The sequence below is a fragment of the Aquarana catesbeiana genome, linkage group LG02, assembly GCF_042186555.1.
Source record: "Aquarana catesbeiana isolate 2022-GZ linkage group LG02, ASM4218655v1, whole genome shotgun sequence".
In the NCBI taxonomy this organism is placed as follows: domain Eukaryota; kingdom Metazoa; phylum Chordata; class Amphibia; order Anura; family Ranidae; genus Aquarana; species Aquarana catesbeiana.
In genome coordinates this window covers 511,762,274-511,779,162 of record NC_133325.1, presented here as the reverse complement: position 1 = coordinate 511,779,162, position 16,889 = coordinate 511,762,274, and the positions used below count along the sequence as shown (strand labels likewise).

Below are 16,889 nucleotides of genomic sequence, written 5' to 3'. Positions count from 1 at the left end.
GCCATTTTACAAACCAGTTATTATGGAATGCTTCTTCTGGAAATTGGAAGCTGTTGCCTAGAACATTACTAATGACTTCCTTTGGTAACACAGAAAATGGAAAACAAGTGCTATAAGATACTGCTAATTTCAGACATAACAAAATAAAGATAAACCCTATTGGCCTGTATTTATCATTATTTATGAATGTAGACCTAAATGAGCTATTTGTGTTTAGTATTTTTTTTTTACCTTTCTATTCTAATAACCCATTAAATGACTAAGAAATAGTTTCAGATTTGTAAGGCTAAAGCTAAGATTAATTATATTCACAAAGTTTAGTATACTTTATTATTTTAATTATGTAAAAATAACACATTTTTCCAGTAAACTTTATTTATATATAACAATAGTACAAAGTGGGTCCTTGGCTTGCAAAATAGGAGTGTTTCATATTTACAATAGGTACACAATAATATATTAAAATAATAACAAAACTTTTTTTGTCTCCGAACAGTTTTTAAATAATTAAAACTTTCTTAAATTTTTTTCACAACAACTGTAAAAATGACAGAAAAGAAGCAAAGCAGATATAAAAAATAGGCAAAAACAAAGACACAATACTCTTACAGAAGTGCAGCAGAACTGGAGAGCAGGGTGTCCCAACATTCAGCAATCAGATTGGTTGGTGTGGTTCATCTTGTGACACACTGAGAAACAAGAGCATTATCAGTGGGAAAGTAGAGTAGTTTATGTAGTAATGAACCATCCAGATTTTGGCAAACATTTCTGCACTTCAATATTATCAGCAATGTTATTCCGCCTTCTGACACTTGGGAGCAGATAACTCAAAAAACAAACATAAACTGACATGAATGGAATACAAACATTACAGTTCAACTTTCATTCAGCTACCAAAAATACAGCAACTATTTTGTTTGATTTGGCAAGAAGGCATATGGTTAACAAAGTCTGGAATGCAGGAGACACAGTGGATCAGTATAGGCTGAAGTAAAGTTCAGCAACTGCAAACATCACACACAGATAAAGCCTTTGATATGCAAGAGGCCAGCAAATATTGCCCAGCAATATGTTACTTGGTCTCCTAGTTTTAAGAGGGACTCAGCAACAGAAAGTCAAAAGGGGCTTTGGTCTGCAGGTGGGAGACTAGCAAGCTGCATTAAAAAGTGGGTGGCATAAGTCACATTCTTCTGATGGTACGTAAAAAGTACCCTTGACACAAACAAATTTCTATTGGCTACAACACTTCTCTGAACATATTTTACCTAGTTAAAGACTTTTAGAGATTCCCTGATACTACTTACATTTGCTATATCACTGTACAAAACAGTAAGTTAGGAAACGTTGCAACATACTTAAAATGACTAATTTAAAATTATACATGAGGCAGGTGTTCCAAGAGCAAAGATTACAAAGAAAGAGATAACAAATGAATATCCAACATTTCAAGTAATAGTTGCTGTAAACATATCATTAAATGGCCTAGTGGGCAATGATTCTGATGACACAAATACTTAGCAACGGATCCCCCACTTATAGGCATCTTGTGAGAAACCTCACAAATTATCATAACAAACACGATGTAAGGAAGAGAGAAATTTCTGATGATATTTTTGCTAAATGCAAAAGTGTTCTACAGTGTTTGGTACTTTTACACTCACAATGTACATGAGCGTGGCCGTAACTGGTTATTTGGCACTCATAGCTCCCATGTTCATCATTTCATTTGGGCTTTTAAGGACAAACATAGTTCTTATAAAAAAGCAAATTTTACACAAATGTATACTTGTTTATCGGCTTTTCTCAGTCATAATAAACTGCTGTTATTTTCCTTAAAACATTTAAATGCAGTGCTTGGAAGGCAACATAATATGAACAACATGGAGTTATGTGGACATTGTAAATTGATGTGAACAAGCTGCTGCAGTTTTGACGAAGACCTATACTTATATTGTTAACTTTACCTGTTAACAAGGTTTAATTAGTACTAATCTAATGCGGTACAAAATGTACATTTAACATATAATTCCCTATTAGAAGCTGTAGAGTAATTTAACAAACCTGACAGTGCCTAAGCAAACTCTGTTTTTCAAGCCTCGCAGTAGCCTCTCAGTAGTTTTCAATTATAAGGAGCATATCCCACCAACTCCTGCTTCTTATCACTAGATTAGATAAATGGCATTTGGAGACTAGGACTAAGGTCTAGAAACAAGAAGTGCTATCTTTTAATAGTGTAATAGAGTAGTGCAGAATGAATACCAAAGAGGAATTTGGCAAAAGAGCGGCTGCAGAATTCCCATTGGAAAAGCTGCCAGTTACAGCAGACTTGACTTCCGTCTTTGAAATGCCCAAGTTTAGGTCTGCTTTAAGTGTGGCTAAAGCACCTCTAGCTCATGTTATACAATATTTTCTGATTGGTAATATCACATGTGTGCAATCTACTACAGCTAGCTTTAAAATGAACGCCCCTAGTTATACAACTAATGTAGTCTTTACCTACATTATTACACTTTAATGTGTGCCCATTTAGGTGCAGCCCTCAGCTTCCCCACAGACCTGGCTCAGACCATAGGCAAAAGTTTAGCTAGATTTAAGAGTATTATTACTTTGCAATATGTACTCATGTTTTAGCATATGGGACATAACAATTTATATGGCACTGTATTAGTGGCAGGGGATGGATCCCTAGCTTTTGCAGTAGCTGTAAAACACATTTCATAAAAAGTGCATAATGTAAATTCAACAATTGTGTTCTTTTTAGCCTAACACTATGGCATTCTCTGGCCTGAGAACAATGCAGAATAATACTAACATTTAACACAATCCACCATTTATAAGTTCCCTCATTTAAAAAAATAACAGCTAGGAATGGCAGTCATGTCTTAATAATGTCCTGTTTCACAATCAATTTAACATCTCAACGACATATACATATAAATTCTGTAACCTGCACAGTGGATTGTTTGCAATGTAACTAAACACTTTTGTGAAATAATCACTTGTTTCACTCAGTGGTGTTTTATTTGACATTCCTAGCTACAAAATGTATCCTAAATTATTGGAAACATGGACTGGTAAAATATCAATATATCAGCTTATCCTAACTTATCATAAAGCAGAATTCCTCTAACTTATTCCTTTCGAGGGCTCTGCTGTAAATATCCTGAGAGGCTCAAAAATACATTATATCACCATAATCAAGCAATTTAAAGGGGATGGTTTGAGAAATCTTTTTTTTTTTTGTTTACAAATTTGTAAATGGATCATTTAAATGTTTTATAATACTTTCATAAATCTGTATTTTACAAATAAATATTCAGTGAAGGGTAATTATATGACACTTTGCAGAGCAACCTAGCACTGCTCTTTATCTTGCTGTCTCGGTTAAACTTAAGATCCATATAATTCTGTATCTGCTATGAAAGAAGGTGGGGTAATACTCCTCCTCTGTCAAATTTAGCTGATTTTGTGTGATTCGATCACTTGCATTCAGGTCTATTCATAACACATACTTTTCAGGCTATTCACAGCTTAAAAATAAAATAATATGCAGAAAACCTAAAGTTGCATTTCCTAACTCAACATCTGCTGGAAGTGGCAACTCTTAGATGTTTATTTAAAAATGATTTAATTGTCTTACTAAAAAAAAAAAAATATTTTTTTTAATCTATTTTCCAGAACATAATAAAGAAAATAATATAAATAAAATGTTCAATTAGGTTGAGGCAATTATCTGAGGATTACAAATAACATCGTCAGAACACCACCACAGGAAGACAATTCAACCAGCTGGACTGGAAATTTCTGGTTGGTCTTCCATAGTTCTCAGCTCATACTAGTTGAGTGTGTTGTTTAGTTGGTGACTGGGTTAGGGGTAGAATGTTTGGCTTTTAGGTGCCCTATAGAAGGCCCAGTCCTCAGATGGACCTTGCATTTGGCCATTATCTCAAAGTGGACCTTTTATGCCACACAAAAGTTGTCAGTATATGTGTATTTGCATCAGAATGGCTTTTTTCCCTATACATATCAATGGGGATACAAACACTGCTTGATGTGGCTTATGAGGTCAGCATCCAGTCAGAGGCACCTCTAAAGGATCACAAAAGAACCTCTAAATCTTATAAAACAAATCTCAAAATCAAGTGTAAAGCACTTGAAAACATGCTGCATTTGCCCATCTACATAAGCCCTATGGCTGTTCCCTAACAGCCAACCCCACTGTTTATGATCATCAGCTTTTTTTATCTGAAGATTACGTGAGCAACAAAACAACAGAAATGAAAGCCGACAAGCTAATGTAAACATACCCACATACAACAGTGACAGTCATTACCACATCTGATTGTGGAATAGTGGTATCGTTTGTAATTTTATGTGTATGGGACTTGGAATGTATTAAGTCAAAGAAAACTAAACAAACTTGTAGACAGACAACCTACTGATGGATGTGATGTATGTTTTTTTTTTAATGATTGATCACCTGACCAGCATTAAATTATGCTGTATTGGTTGGACTGAACCAGCCTGAACATAAGCTCTCATACCCACTTAAACATGCAAACTCTCCTCTGTTTTCTCTGTGTTACTGCTTCTCTGATTTCCAGCATGCAAACTAAGGGCGAATAGTGTGTTTTTGCACTGCTGCCATAATATTTGCCATTATATTTGAAGCATGCCATGTTTCTTGATAATTCTCTGCGCCCTGATGTATTAAGGTGTCTGTAAATATTGTTTTAAATGAAACAGCGGGTCATGGTTCAAATGCTTCAAAGCAAAACACAGCCAACAGTAACACTAAAATTTGGGACTGTCCCTCAGTCTGCACACAGGTCAGCAGGGAAGAAATAATAAAGATTAGATTTTTCACGCAACTACAAACAGAAAGCACATTTTACCCTCTGCTCTCACTACTTTTCAGCTAATTTGTCAGTTCTCTTTTTTGCATAGGTGTAACATTAGAGCAGAGTGGGGACTTTAAAGGCTTGAAAGAAGACAACTATATAAGAGGTTTTTGCACAGTTCAACATAACACAGTCCTCAGAAGTACAGTACCAATAAATACATCTGGAAAGTACAATTTTGCAGTATATTTTTGCCTAATCTTTCACAAATTATCAGTTTTCATCAGGAATGGTGTCATACAAAGGACCAAAAAAAAAGACAATACTTTACATATTTTTAGTAGGGGAACCTTTTGAAATAAAGATTTGTATGAACAAAGCAGTTGGGTTCCATTTTTCAACAACACTGGGATGAATAGCTATCCCAGTGATGTTTTAAAATGGCACTGGGGATTCAAATGGTTAAAATAGTTTAAGGATTTTTTTTTCCATTTTGGACAAGGTAAAGGTTAGACCTCTGCCAGATTTTCACTGTTGTATCACCACTAGGGAGATTCATCCTTTCAATGTATCCTGGGGACCAGTATCACTGTGACTCAAAGTGAGGTAAAACATTTCGATTTTTCCCTATGTCAGGAATAGTAACAAAGATGAATTCCCTTACTTTGGAGAGACCATTTCCCACCTCCTGTTGTGTCTTGAGACAGGAAGCAAAGAAAAGTCTCCCCAATAGGACACAGGCAGCAACAAAAGATTGGCACCCCTCTAGCATTCCCTCTATCCAAAAAAACAAAGCAAAAAAAAAGAAAGAAAGACAGATAAACATTAAAGATTTGGCTTTGGATATACTTTAACTGTCAAGAATCAGATTTATGAGCAGCACACAGATAAAATGATGGTTCTGCTCTATCATCATTTTGTGTTAAAGGAAAGATGTGCCCAGTTCATGCACACTAATATATTTACATATTCTAAACAAGCAGTAAAAGCATATTAAACAAGCCCTCATTCATTTCTGTATATACGAGCCTTGTGAAGAAATTAATTTTCAAAGTTCACAACAGCAGGATTAAAATCTTAACACTTCCCTCAATACTTTTTGTTGTACCCAAAGCTTGTCAAAGCTGCCAGACCTCTAATGTAAACTAATAGCAAATGTTTCTAAGTTACTAAAAACCAACCAAGCAAAACCAACTCGTCTTTGTTGCGATCTTTAAATAAAATACATTTACATTAAAAGCATTTAGAGAGGTAAGGGATGGTTTGTTTTAACCTGTTGTCACTGGTTGTACATTTATATATGTGGCAGCATGGCAGTATTCGTTAATGCAATGCTGCTACACATATGCATTTAGCCGGTGCCACTGATTTGTGCTGTCACTGACAGCTCCTGTTCACTGTTTACAATCGAGAAATGGTAGGAAAGGCTCTCGATGATATGCTCAATGTGACAGCCAATCACATGACTGGGAAGTCTAGGGAACACTTCCAGCATTAAATGTCATTAAAGGACTAACTCCCAGCAATAGGAAGATGTTAAAGATTTTTCACTGCTTGTTATGAATATATAAATAGTTTAATGTCTACTGTACTTGTGTGTATTTAAAAATTTGATTTTTTGGGGGGGATCTTTGTATGACATCATGCCTAGTGAAATCAAAATATTCTTCAAAGAATGCCCACAAATGCAATATGTTTCCCAACAAAATGTTATCAGCTATATTTTCACTTTCCTGCTACAGTGCAGTACTTTGCTGATAACAAAATTTAACATATTGTACATTACTCCTTTTACAGTTAACAGAACTGTGCTGAAATCATATTATGTGAACAGATTTTTACGTTGTAAAAGGTCTGATTCAATGTGAATAATACACAAAGAAAAAAAACAAACAAACAGGTTTGTCTTTAGCCTGGTTTGAGGTAAGCTAGGGGACCAAAGATTCTATTGTTGCCTAGGGCCCCAGTTGGAATATATCCAGTTTTACCCATTCCATAGTCTTATAGCATCTATGGGCATTTTAATGTTAAATATATTTTATCCTGTTGACTTATATGGCTACTATAGTACTTTTGGGTAGGTAGGTTTACTGCCCCTTTGGCACACATGGAACTTTAGTAATGGTGTAAAAGGAAATCACAAACTGCAAAAGAGCCAACAAAAAAATAAGCTTTCATATATATGTATCTTATGTGCTCAATGGATGTCTATTTCAAAAATAATGTCATCCCAGAAAAATATGTACTAGCTTTGACAGATTTAGAAATATTTCAGTGCTGTATTTATGTCGATAGCTTCCTTTCATAAGCCACTGAACACAATGCATAGTGTTATTATGATAAACCATATGCATATTATTAATAAAAAGGCTTGATTATCATGCCTGTAACAAAAACTGTTAAATAAATATTGGTCTACAGCTAACAATTTAAACAGACCATATTCAGCTGGGATTTATAACATGGCATTTTTCGAATTTCTTATACTGATACCCTCTCAATGCGCTAAAGTGATTGTAGAATGAAAGAAAACTAACAACTAATGCACATTATTATGCTCTCTTAAGACCAACTGCTATACGTATCTTCAAGTATCTCAAAACTTTCTTTGAAAGCAAGCCATGGTGTCAGCACAGAATATGTTACAGGTTCATAAAGACTGATCATGTTGCTGTATTATTAGGCCAATGTCTCTTACTACAAGGAATCCATCACAGAATAAGCTGGTGAATTTAAGTGACACTCAGTACAGTTTCAACTTAGGCTATAAAGTTCTCAAGTAGACCAGCTAGTAGTGGAGGTACATCACCCACTCATATAATTAAGGTTATCAGATGAACCAGTGCAAATTCAGCCAAGAGTGGCCTTTTATGAAAATTCTGTTCCTTTTTCTCCTTTTTGGGTGAAAAACAATGTATCCTTCAACACATTTCTCACCCATCCAAAAAACAATAAATAAAAATAAAAAAATAGTCTTTTGAAGAAAAAAACAAGTTAAACAACAAACTGAACCAACAGACATAAAAGTTGAATCTTTTCTTTTTATGCAGTCTCTTAATTTACGTTGCGCATGCAATCAAGGTTCTGCTGGGCTCACTGAAATTCTAGTGACTTCTTCAGGCTTTCAGAGGAACTTGGGAGTTTGGAGAAGGTTTGAACTCCTTCCCATCCATTCTGTTAGGCAATCAGTTGTTAGACTTACTGATGCCTTATTCACGTTTTCACAGTTGGAAGGGAAAGTCCAGGGAACCCTGCAGCTCTATATCCAAGTCTTTACCAGGAGTCTGTCTCCATTTTGTGGATAAAAGCTTGCGCTATAATTCAGCTGTCAAAACTCATGGCCACTATCAGCTGTTCCACTTTGTAAGCTAAGCGGTGTCGTCGCCCCTGTTCATCTTCTTCCAAGGCTGTAATTAGCTGTAAGAGACAATACAGATTTTATTGTCAGTGGTTTGCAGAAAATGTATACTGCATATTTCATACTAAATGATGGGTTTATGTAAGTCTTGATGAGTATTTTTAAGTGTTTTTTAAAGTACAACCCTATCATCACCTCTTTATTCCATCAGGTTAAGGAAGTCTTTGAAAGCATCTTGAAAGAGCTTATGAAATCATATATATATATTCATATAATGAAAACATTATTATGTGGGCTGACTTCCTATGCCACTGTTCCTACCATCTGTATTAACTAAATGTCTCCTCTGCTTCTGCACAGCTATAGGTGTCTCTATTTGCAGATACTTACATTTTTACAAGGGAACCTAAAATCAAATAGGAGCTTCTGAAGCTTATGGCCCTACCTAAGATCTTAATGGTACAGGACTTTGGGAAGTGCATACCAGCATGGGAAGGGATTCAGTGTTTTTGTGGCTACTTAAAGCAGAACTTCACTCTCTCGATCATCATTGACTATTTTAAATCCTTATGCTGCTAGCATTAGTAAATAGAAAAGTGTCACATTTACTTTTTTTAAACTTTTATTCTTTACATTATTTCATTTACTTCCTGATTTCCAGACCTAGGCATATAATGTCATACATCCTATGAGTCTTCAGAAGGGGAGAGGGGTTTTCTTAGCTAAGCATACATGTCTAGGCTAAGGACAGATGGATTCCAGGAAGCAAATGCTAACATGAACCATCTGCCCATACTTAACATGACTGCGGCCAGAAATGCTAGGGGGTGTAAAAGCACAAAGACACGGATGGATGGGTGAGGTTGCTTTAAATATTAAAAATGAATAAAATAGTGTTTTTGCTTTGTTTAGCTCAGATCAGATGTGGTGTAGCTCCACGCTAATCTGCTGAACAATTTTGTTGAGAAACACACACATATTTTTTTTTTAATCTTAAATGCATATGGCAACTTGTAAACTATTTTTTTTTTTTTTTTTTTTAACAGAAAAGTTTTTATTTGCTCCATAAGGAGATTATATACATATACAAACAATAAAAATTAATTGAACAGTGTGCTGCTACAAATTATACATATATATTCAGGTCAAATGGTTACAATTCAGACTATTTTTTCAATTTATCGTCCTATCATCAGGTTATATATAAAAAATCTTAATAGAGGTGTATCAATATCTTCCCCCATACCAAATCCTGTGCTTATCGTATTCTATAGTGTCTAATAGAGGGATGATCTTCTCTATGGTGGAAAAATAAGTACCAATGCTAGACACTCATTTTTATTTTATTTTACCCTGGGGGGGGGGGGGAGAGGGGGGGAAAGGGGGGAGGGTACGGAAGGAGGGAGAGAGACAAGGATAGGGAAGAAGGGGGCAAAAACAGGGGGGGGGGAGCGGAGACCAGGAAACGACTTGTCCAAAGTAGGATGTTTCCGCTTCAGTAGCCCACATCCATCTTATTGGTGAGACCATGCACCCCAAATTTTGGAGAACTTTTTTGGGCATTTGCGGTTGATATAGGTAAGCTTATATAATGGCAATGTGGAGTTGACCAAGGCCTTCCACTGGGCCACTGTAGGAGGGTCAGGTTGCTTCCATTTAAGCAGTATAGTTTTCCTAGCATAGAACGAGGCATAAAACACAAACAATCTTTTATGAGTATTGGGTATGAGGTTATCACATACTCCCAAGAGAAAGACAATCGGGTTTAACTGTAGATGTAAGTCACCCACCAAATTAATCACGTTGACTACTTCCAGCCAAAACTGTTGTATAAGAGGACAGGACCAGACCACATGCATAAAGGTACCCAGTTCTCCCCCACACCTTGGGCATCTATCTGACACTTTCGGGTAAATTCTAGACAATCTCTGCGGCGTGTAATACGCCCTATGGAGAAACTTAAGCTGTATATAACGATCTTTCGCAGATACCATGAGAGGAATGTATTGTTGTATGCCCTCCTCCTAGTCATCCGCCGCCAGGGCGGGTATGTCCTCCTTCCATTTGTCAAAAAGTGTGTTCTTCTTAGATCGCTCTTCACCTATTATTCGCATATATAGGGAGGATAGAATTCGGTCCACGTGTCTGGAAATCAAAAAGGACTCAACCCCATGTGAGTGCAAGGTGATTCCCGACGGGAATTGGGCTCGTAGTGCATGACGTAGTTGTAAATAGCGAAATAACATTCGCGAGGGGAGTTGGAAATCGTTTTTTAATATATCATAAGGAAGGATCCCCCCTCCCGAAATTACCTGTTTTAGTATTTTAACACCATAATTTGCCCACAAGGCCGGGTCTGGAACTGATTGGAGATGCTTCAATTTGGGATTGCCCCATAGTGGTGTATAGGGAGACATAGAACCTGGTTCAGTAAGTTTCCCCGACATCTGCCCCCAAACTCTGACTGTCGTATACATTGAGGACGTCATATCTGGATGTGTTTTTGGGCCCCTAAAGACCAGGTTGCTCAGTGCTGAGTAAGATCCCAGTATAGCGGCCTCCAAGTTAACCGCTGGATTGGACTTCGGCTGGGAGAACCACCAACGCCCGTCACAACCACTGCTGCCCAGTAATACTTTTTAAAGCAGGGGAGTGCCAGACCTCCCAATGACAAGGGAAGCTGCAAGGTGGCCCGAGCAACTCTAGGGGTTCGACCTCCCCACACAAAGGTGTTAACTAATTGATCTAGCTTAGTAAAGAAGGAGCTAGGGATGGGGACCGGGGTGTTACGAAAGACATAAAGAAATTTAGGCAGAAACGTCATCTTAAGCAAATTGATTCTTCCTACCGGTGTAAGGGGAAGAGACTTCCAAGCCTGGCATCTGGTGGTTAATTGCTGTAGAATTGGGTAGACATTATCCACTAAATATTGAGATGGGTCCCGCTGTATCTCGATGCCCAAGTACCTGAACCTAGACACCATAACCAGCGGTATCTGCGGGTCCACGGGAACCGGGGCGCGGGACAGCGAGAATAGGGTCGACTTAGACCAGTTGATCCGTATGCCAGAGAAAGCCCCATAGCCATTAATAAGTTCCAGTGCCGCCTCCAATGAGGCAGACGCATCCGGTAGATACAATAGCGTATCATCAGCGTATAACGAGAGCCTCTCAGTCAACGGACCAACCGTTATGCCCTTAACCCTGTGAGACGTTCTAAGTAGGATAGCGAGGGGCTCAATGGCCAGGGCAAACAGCCCTGGAGACAGAGGGCATCCCTGCCTGGTCCCCCTCCCCAGAGAGAAAGGAGGTGAGAGCACACCGTTTGTGCGTATTCTTGCAGTGGGGCCATTATAGAGGAGCCTTACCCAGGATATGAACTTGGGGCCAAAATTAAACCTTTCCAGGACTTGCCAAAGGAACTCCCACTCAACCGAGTCGAAGGCCTTCTCGGCATCTAAAGAGGCCACCACACCCGGGGATTCCTTTTTCTCCGCAAAAGATATGTTTGTGTAAAGTCGACGTAGGTTAATGTCAGTTCCCTTGCCAGGCATAAACCCTGTTTGATCACCATGAATTATAGAAAGGATAACCGAATTTAGCCTAGTGGAGAGTATCTTAGTAGTTATCTTGGCATCTACGTTTAACAGTGAGATGGGACGGTACGAGGCACAAGACGTAGGATCCTTATTAGGTTTGGCTATAACTACTATAACTGCCTCCAACATAGATGGAGGTAAGCAACCCTCCCCCAGCATCTCTAAAAGCAGGTCATGAAATTTAGGGATCAGAAACTCCCTATGTTCCTTATAAAACTCCGCTGGTAGGCCGTCCGGGCCCGGAGTTTTTGCTGACTGAAGTGCCCCCACCGCCATTTGGACCTCCTTAAGAGTAATCGGGGCGTCTAATGCACTACGAGCCGTATCCGAAAGTTGTGGAAATTCTATTTGATTGAGGAAACTGTGAAGGTCTTCACTAGTGGAGGTGTTAGTAGAGGTATATAGTTGTTTGTAATACTTAGCAAATTGTTCATTTATATCAGCAGGGTCAGAGCAGAGCTTTCCCCTATCGTCCTTTATGTGGGCAATGTGTGACTGGGAGGAGCGTTCTTTAGCTAACCATGCTAATAGTCTACCGGTTCTTTCTCCTTGCTCAAAAATTCTCTGGGATTGAGCAAGTATCTGTTTCTTGGTGGTCTCAACCCTCATCAGGGAGATTTCCCTGTGAAGGGATTGCAGAGCGTCATAAGTCAGTATGTCTTTAGTATGCACATATCTATCCTCTAGCAGAAGAGCCCTCTTTTCCGCCTCCTCTAGTGCTAGTCTGGTGTCCTTCCTAACCCTCCCAATCGCAGTTTGATACTGGCCCCTGGTATACGCCTTGAAGGCATCCCACAGTGTCGGGGGGGGGACCGTGCCCTCGTTAATTGCCCAGTAGACTCCCAACTCTCCCTCCACCAGGGGGGACACCCTCTCGTCCGTAATCCACAGACCCGAAAGTCGCCAGAGTGCAGCACCCACCGGTGAATCCGTTTTAAGTCTAAGCAGGAGAGGTGCATGGTCTGAAATGCCACGCGGCAGGATCTCAACCTCCTGTATCCGGGAGAGCAGGGAGTCCGTGGCAAACATCAGGTCAATTCTGGAGAAAGAAGCATGTGTAGCTGAATGACACGTATATTGTTTCATGTTAGGGTGTCTCAGTCTCCATATATCAGTGAACCCGAAATTTTCCGCCCATTGAGAGAGGGGAGAGATGGAAGAGGGCCCCCCGCTAAATCTATCCAGAGTTGCATCTGGGACCATGTTAAAGTCTCCAGTCAATATAACTCCAGCTGACGGATATAATGCTATTATTGGGGCTAATTTCCCCAGTATGTTCACCGTGGCAGGGGGGGGGACATAGATGCCCACGATCAGCAATTCCATTCTGTCGCACATCGCATGTAGGGCCACATATCTCCCCTCAGGATCTAGGTGTAGATCCAGTAGGGTAAACCCGAGGGATTTATGTATGAGGACACTGACACCCCTGGAATAGGAAGAATAGGTAGAGTGGTAATACGCACCAACCCATGGTTTCCTGAGTGCCAGCGTCTTACTCCCGACCAAATGTGTCTCCTGGAGTACACATATGTGCGGGTTGTACTTTTTAAAAAAATTGAAAACCAGTGATCTTTTTATCTTGGAATTCAGACCTCTAACATTCCAAGACAAAATAGTCAGGGGAGTCATTTAAATCTTACAAGAAATGTGTAAAGGCGACTATGCAGCATAATCCATACCCATCTATATATATAAATACACAAAAGTAGCATAATCTTATTCGTCATTGTAAAAACTCTGTAAGGAAGAACATCTCTGCCATCTAGTGGATGAGTATTAGAATAACACTGACCCTTAATATAGGAGACATTTACATATAATTGAGTACTCATGTAGCAGCAAAAAAATAAAAATCCCAACTGGGAGCAAAAACCTGTGCTCCAACTCCAGCTTCCTATTCCTATTACGAAGGTTGAGCTTCACCTGGTCGAATGATCGACGCAGCTTCTGTGTGTCCACCGAAAAATCTGGAAATATCATCAGCTTCGCTCCTTCATACCGCAGTTGTTCAGTTTTCCTTGACTCACGCAGGACCACATCTCGATCCCTAAAGTTGAGCAATCTCAGAATAAACGTGCGTGGAGGAGCTCCCGGGGGCCCCCGGGCAGCAGGCATCCTATGTGCCCTCTCCACCACAAAGAAGTCTGAGAATGGCGCCTGTGGTAGAAGCGTGCGCAGGAGACGCTCCGTGAAGGCAGTGGGGTCAGCTCCCTCAGCCCCTTCAGGTAGTCCAACCACTCGGAGGTTATTCCTCCTATTTCTATTTTCTGCATCTTCCGCGCGGGTTTCCAGGGACTTGATTTTTGTTTGCAGCGTGCGGAGTGAGACTGTGTGGGACTGCAGCGTGTCTTCTGCGTCCCCCACGCGGCGCTCAGCCTCTGCAAGACGGGAGCGGAAAGTGTCCATGTCTCTCCTAATGAGGCTAATATCCAGCTGTATCAGCTCTATCTTGCCTGTTAGCGTTGTCTGGCATGTAGTGATCGCCTGCATGAGGGCCTCAAAGTTGGATTGCTCCTTCTCAGCGGGGTCCACGTCGCTTTCTCCTGCTTGCGACGCCATGTTGGGGCCTGTGGCGGGACGGGAGTTCCGCGTAGCGGTAGTTTGGGCGACTTTCTGGGACTTTCGGGCGGCCAGGGACCCCTTCCCCTTTGTCATACCGTCCTCCGCCGGCAGCTGGGCTGTCTCAGGGCGTCCAGGATCTTCGGTCTGCAGGGTAACAGCGGTGATAGCCGGAGACTATCAAAGCACGTCTGCTCCGGTCTCCATCTTGGACACGCCCCCCAACTTGTAAACTATTTTAATTTCAAATAAATTGCACTCTTTAAGGAAACTAAACTAAACAAAAAATTTAAATTTAAAGATTTAAATGAACATTTTATTTAGTGTCAGATAAGTTTTAGAGTAGTCTGTTTGCAACAAACTACAAGGGACGTTAAAGTGGTTGTAAACCTGATAAACAAAACAATCTGAACGTACAATTAAATAACATTTACAAGCACTAAGAATAGTTGCGCATCTAGAAGCACTCCCATTCTCCGGCAATCCTCCCTGCTCCACTTAACTGACTTAACCTGACATCAGGAAATCTATGGGGACAGCTCTCTCCTTCTCCTGTGTCCACTCCCTGCTACTCTGTCTCTCTTTTACGCAGCGTGTATAGCTGGGTGGAGATCGTCTGACATCACATCTCTACCTCCTATTCTCTGGTCCTATGTACTGAAGGATTTTGGAGGGCTAAAACAAGCTCAGGATGTATTTTTAGGAGGTAAAAACTATGCGATTTATGTTATTACAATTATATCTATTAACTGGTACAAATGGTGTGCTTTTACATTTAGACCCCTTTCACACTGCAGCGTCGGTAAAACAGTTTTTGCGTTGCTTTAGCAGCGCTTTTGCGGTGCTTTTTGGGTGCTAGCGGGGCGGATTTTTTTAAGGTCATGTGACAACATAGAAAAGTAGTTAGCAAGGATATGAGGAGCATTATTTTGACCTGAGGATCCCAGTGCTGCAAGACAGAACTGCTAACCACTAAGCCACTTTGCTGGAAAAAAGTTTTCACTACAAAAGAGTTATACACATATAACATTTATGAATTATTTGGATTTACTGTAAGGCAAACACTTTTCATATTTCATCCATTTTTGAAGATCAAAAGAAAAACATTATAGTTATGATACACAAACTAGCTAGTAGTAGTGAGTTTTAGACTGCAAATATTGCCAAATGGAATAATGATTTGCCACATTTAGTAAATGTTCAAAATTTACAACTAAATTGATTCTCCACAGATCCCAGCCCCATTCTAGCCAACTTGTCATGTCTTACCTCCACACTGTATTTAGTGATATAAGAGTAGATCTCGTTTAAAGCGCTTAGCATATTAAACTCTGATGCATGCATACGAGACTGCTCTGCGAGGTAGGCATTCATATCTTGATCACTAATGGCTGGGAGCTTGGCAATGTCAGCATAATACCTGAAAAACAAACGTTATCATATAATACAATTGACCTATGGCGTTTTGGTATACATATATCCAGTAGAAAATAAGAATAATTTATTTTAATTTAGAAACACCATTGTTGCACCAGTGTGATGCACACTGACCTTTCAACCCAGTTCTTGTAATTAGGAATATCCTTGGCATACAGCAGCTTGTTGCTAGGGGAATCTTTTCCAAGTCGATGCTCTGAGGTGGAACAAGAGTCCATGAATGTCTGTGCCACAACAGACAGGCAGGCATCTGTGATGCTACCCTTGTGTATGTCAAACACAAACTGAGGGTTCTTAATGACATTCACCCAAAACCGAAGTGGTAGGCTGTTTAGGAAACAGACAAAAGAAGACAAAGTTTCATTAATGGGTTCATATGCAGCATGCCTTTTTTTTCCTTTCTTCCCCTTCCCTGTTTTAAAGAATGGTCATACTTTTTTTGATTCCTATTTATCACTTACTCATTACATATTTTCCTACTTTAAGGCATTCCTGTCCCTCTGTACTTACCAGTTGCTTTTCCACGTGTGTCTTACATCCGTATCATAGATGCCATGTCTGTCTGCCTGTTCATCCAGAAAGTCAAACATATACTTGATGGCAAGAGGCAGAGCACTCCCACGATGCACTGTACTGAACAATGTTTCAAACAAATCATCCACAAATTTTTGCAGTGTTCCCTATGGGACAGAATAAGTTATAAGTGAGGGTTTCATGTTTGATATTGCGGTTTTATTATTTTTTTCAGATTATACGATATTTAAAGATGAACCCTAGAAAAACAGCTGAACGCATGGTTGCAATACATATTTGAAAGCTGATTTATCTGCCAGAGGATTTGTAATTCTGTTCAGTCAGCCCTGAGATTCACAAAGCCCTGCCACACAGCACAGCCAAGTTGATGACCACAATTTTCTGTACAGTTTAAGAGAATGTTAGGTTAAACAATATATATAAGTCACCTATGTGCCCGCATCCAGAGAACGGATAGCCAAGAAGAAGTAGCGGAATGATGAGTTCATCACTGTCAGAATGTATGTCGTTCAGACAGCCCCTATATTCTTACTTTGTCCTGTATTGACCTAGGGGCCAG

At 39.6% G+C, this 16,889-nt stretch overlaps 1 protein-coding gene across 1 annotated transcript in view; it reads right to left on the bottom strand.

Annotated features, from left to right (window-relative positions):
* Positions 1-357: 357 nt before the first annotated feature.
* The window catches only part of PLXNA2 (plexin A2), a 518,514-nt gene continuing 501,982 nt past the window's right edge, over positions 358-16,889 (bottom strand). The window contains exons 29-32 of the mRNA XM_073615770.1: positions 16,307-16,476; positions 15,911-16,123; positions 15,629-15,779; positions 358-8,258 (exon numbers count right to left, since the gene is read on the bottom strand). Of these exons, the coding sequence (XP_073471871.1) occupies positions 8,163-8,258; positions 15,629-15,779; positions 15,911-16,123; positions 16,307-16,476 (630 nt within the window). The 3' untranslated portion in view covers positions 358-8,162. The remainder of the gene's footprint in view (positions 8,259-15,628; positions 15,780-15,910; positions 16,124-16,306; positions 16,477-16,889) is intronic.